Source organism: Phalaenopsis equestris, unplaced genomic scaffold (genome assembly GCF_001263595.1).
Source record: "Phalaenopsis equestris unplaced genomic scaffold, ASM126359v1 Scaffold000372, whole genome shotgun sequence".
NCBI classification, from domain to species: domain Eukaryota; kingdom Viridiplantae; phylum Streptophyta; class Magnoliopsida; order Asparagales; family Orchidaceae; genus Phalaenopsis; species Phalaenopsis equestris.
The window spans coordinates 1,774,332-1,776,739 of NW_018164814.1; the positions used below are offsets into that span (position 1 = coordinate 1,774,332).

At 32.6% G+C, this 2,408-nt stretch overlaps 1 protein-coding gene across 1 annotated transcript; it reads right to left on the reverse strand.

Annotated features, from left to right (window-relative positions):
* Positions 1–433: 433 nt before the first annotated feature.
* On the reverse strand, positions 434–1,174 carry LOC110026406 (cysteine-rich repeat secretory protein 55-like). Its single transcript, XM_020727326.1, has one exon. It carries the CDS (start codon positions 1,172–1,174, stop codon positions 434–436), a length of 741 nt encoding a protein of 246 aa, XP_020582985.1.
* Between the last annotated feature and the right edge of the window lie 1,234 nt (positions 1,175–2,408).

A 2,408-nucleotide genomic window follows, 5' to 3' on the forward strand; every position in this document is an offset into this window, starting at 1 on the left:
ATTAGCCATAAAAATTATACTCTATTTTAAAAAGAAACTTCATTTACATATTACGAAGGTGAAAATGAATGACAAATCTTTCAAGAGAACAAACATCCAAGTTTACAATTATAATTATAAAGATATTATAATTTAATTGATAAGCATTCCTCAGGATTCTTTATAAAATGCCACAATGATAACATATCATGGTTCTTCTTGAATTTATCATTCGCAACTAAGTGGCACAGGAAGTACTTGATGCATTCTAAAACAAGACAGAAAGCAACCATAACACAAATACATTAATTAAAATCAAAAGAGTGGTCCAACCAGATGGCCAATAAAGACATCCAACGACAACTTAACTCGACTTCTTAAATTTTAAGAAAAAAAATGCATAACAACTCATATTATTGTTCCGACGAAACAAAGTATAGGGAAAAGTGGCTGCTTATGCTTTCGGACTTGGAGCTATGTCGCGAAAGAGAAAATCATTAATCTCATACCTCAACACGCAACTAGTACTAATAACATAACAGCCTAAGTGATATTTGCAATTCCTTGTCATAACCTCCAATAATGCATCTAAACATTGGTTGCATGTTGATTCTTGAAGATCAGGGGTACACTGTGCCATTCCGTAAATAGTAATATTAGACTTATAAACAAAATTCTCACCTCGACCAAACTTTTTATCCCCCGCAGCGGCGGCCACTTTCACTGTTTCTAATAATCTCCCAACAGCTTGATCAAAGTTCACAGGATCCGCTGCTATATGTGATGTATACCATACATTGGTATTTCTGGTGTCTAAGAATCCTAGGAAATTGTTTGAATCGTAACGAAGGAAGCAATACTCATACCAAATTCGCGCTTCAGCGGAAAAATGACAGATTGTTCGGATCTTATATGTTGCGTCTAAGATGCAAGCAGAGCATATCTCACGACTAATGTCTCCTCGACAACGAGTGAGACCATAAATAGTGTCAGTGCCTACACCATAGGATGCCGTAGCGGCGCCATAGAGAGCAGTCTTTGTTAAGAGGCCAAAAATAGCATTGTTGATGTTATCTTGCAGCAAGCTGTTGCTGCTTATGCTGAAGTTCTTACCACACTCCTGAAAGATGGAATCAGCGCCGCATCCTGCAATTATTAGGAGAACTAATATGAAGGGTTTGCATGACAGCTCCATTGCTACTTTTGGCTCTCAATGAACTCATTTGAGCACTATCATTCACCTTTTATAATGAAGAAATTGAAGTAAATCATTTCCTGGAGGTTGGGAGAGAGACTTGGCTTGGCCTGCAATTTAGAAAGCGTGGGAGGAGGGGTTATTGAATGTCAAAAGCTATGTAATTGAATTAATAATTCCATCTTGTTATACGGAAATAATTTCCAGTTCACAAGTGAAAGGCCTCGAAAAATAAAACAATTGTGTTTTTTGTTTGTTTCTGTACCTTTTTTTTTTTTTGGGTTAGGTTTAGGTGTAAGCCTTCTCTTAATTGATATGGTAAAATTATGCATTTCACTTAATTAATCTAATTAGCATTAAATAAAAAAATTGCACTAGTAATTAGTCCTTTTTAGATGAGTAATTGAGTTTGCTTTGGGGGCAATGATGTGGTGGCGCAGCATACTTTTGTAACTTGATAAAATTGCCTGTGATTATTTTTTTCAAAAAAGTATGACGAAAAACTGACTTTTGCGATCTCTCCTGTCTAACTGTGGTGGCCGTCAGAAAACTAGTCTGAATTTTTTTTTAAAATTATAATAGTCATCATAGTTTTTTTAACAACAAATTCTTCTGCAACAACTTTACAACTACTTCTTTAAAGCTGCAACTGCTCTAAATAGTTCCCAAGTGTATTGTAGTCAACCATGATATACTTTGAAGGCTTTCTATATAATGGTGTATATGCCAATATTAAAAATATTATTAAAAATAAAAAAAATAAATTTTAAATGGAATATTTAGATACATAACACTCAATCCCTATGTGTTTACAAATCTAACACTTAAACTTCAATTTTTCCATACATGCCATCTTTAAAATGCATATGTGCAATTTTGAAAATAAAAAGTAATATTTTTAATGTGATATAATTGTAAGAAATATGTTTTGATCTTTAGATATATATAAAAAAAAAATTGAATTTCATTTGTCTTTTGCTCCGAAAGAAATATGTCGTCTCTTGAGAAATGAAAACTTTGTGTCTCATGCGCATACATTTATGTAAATAACGACAGACTGCGCTCTGGGGCCATTTGAAGCTTGCATCATCATAATTTCTCCCTTCCATTGTTTTTAAAAATAAGTTGATTTATTTTAAAAAATAAAATATGAAAATAAAAATTGTACCAGTTAAATATATTTAAAAAATTAAAAGAAAAAATAAAATAAAAACATGGAATAGAAGTTTTTTCA

Coding starts and splice junctions, on each gene's coding strand:
- LOC110026406 (XM_020727326.1), bottom strand. CDS start 1,174: ATGGAGCTGTCATGCAAACCCTTCATATTAGTTCTCCTAATAATTGCA.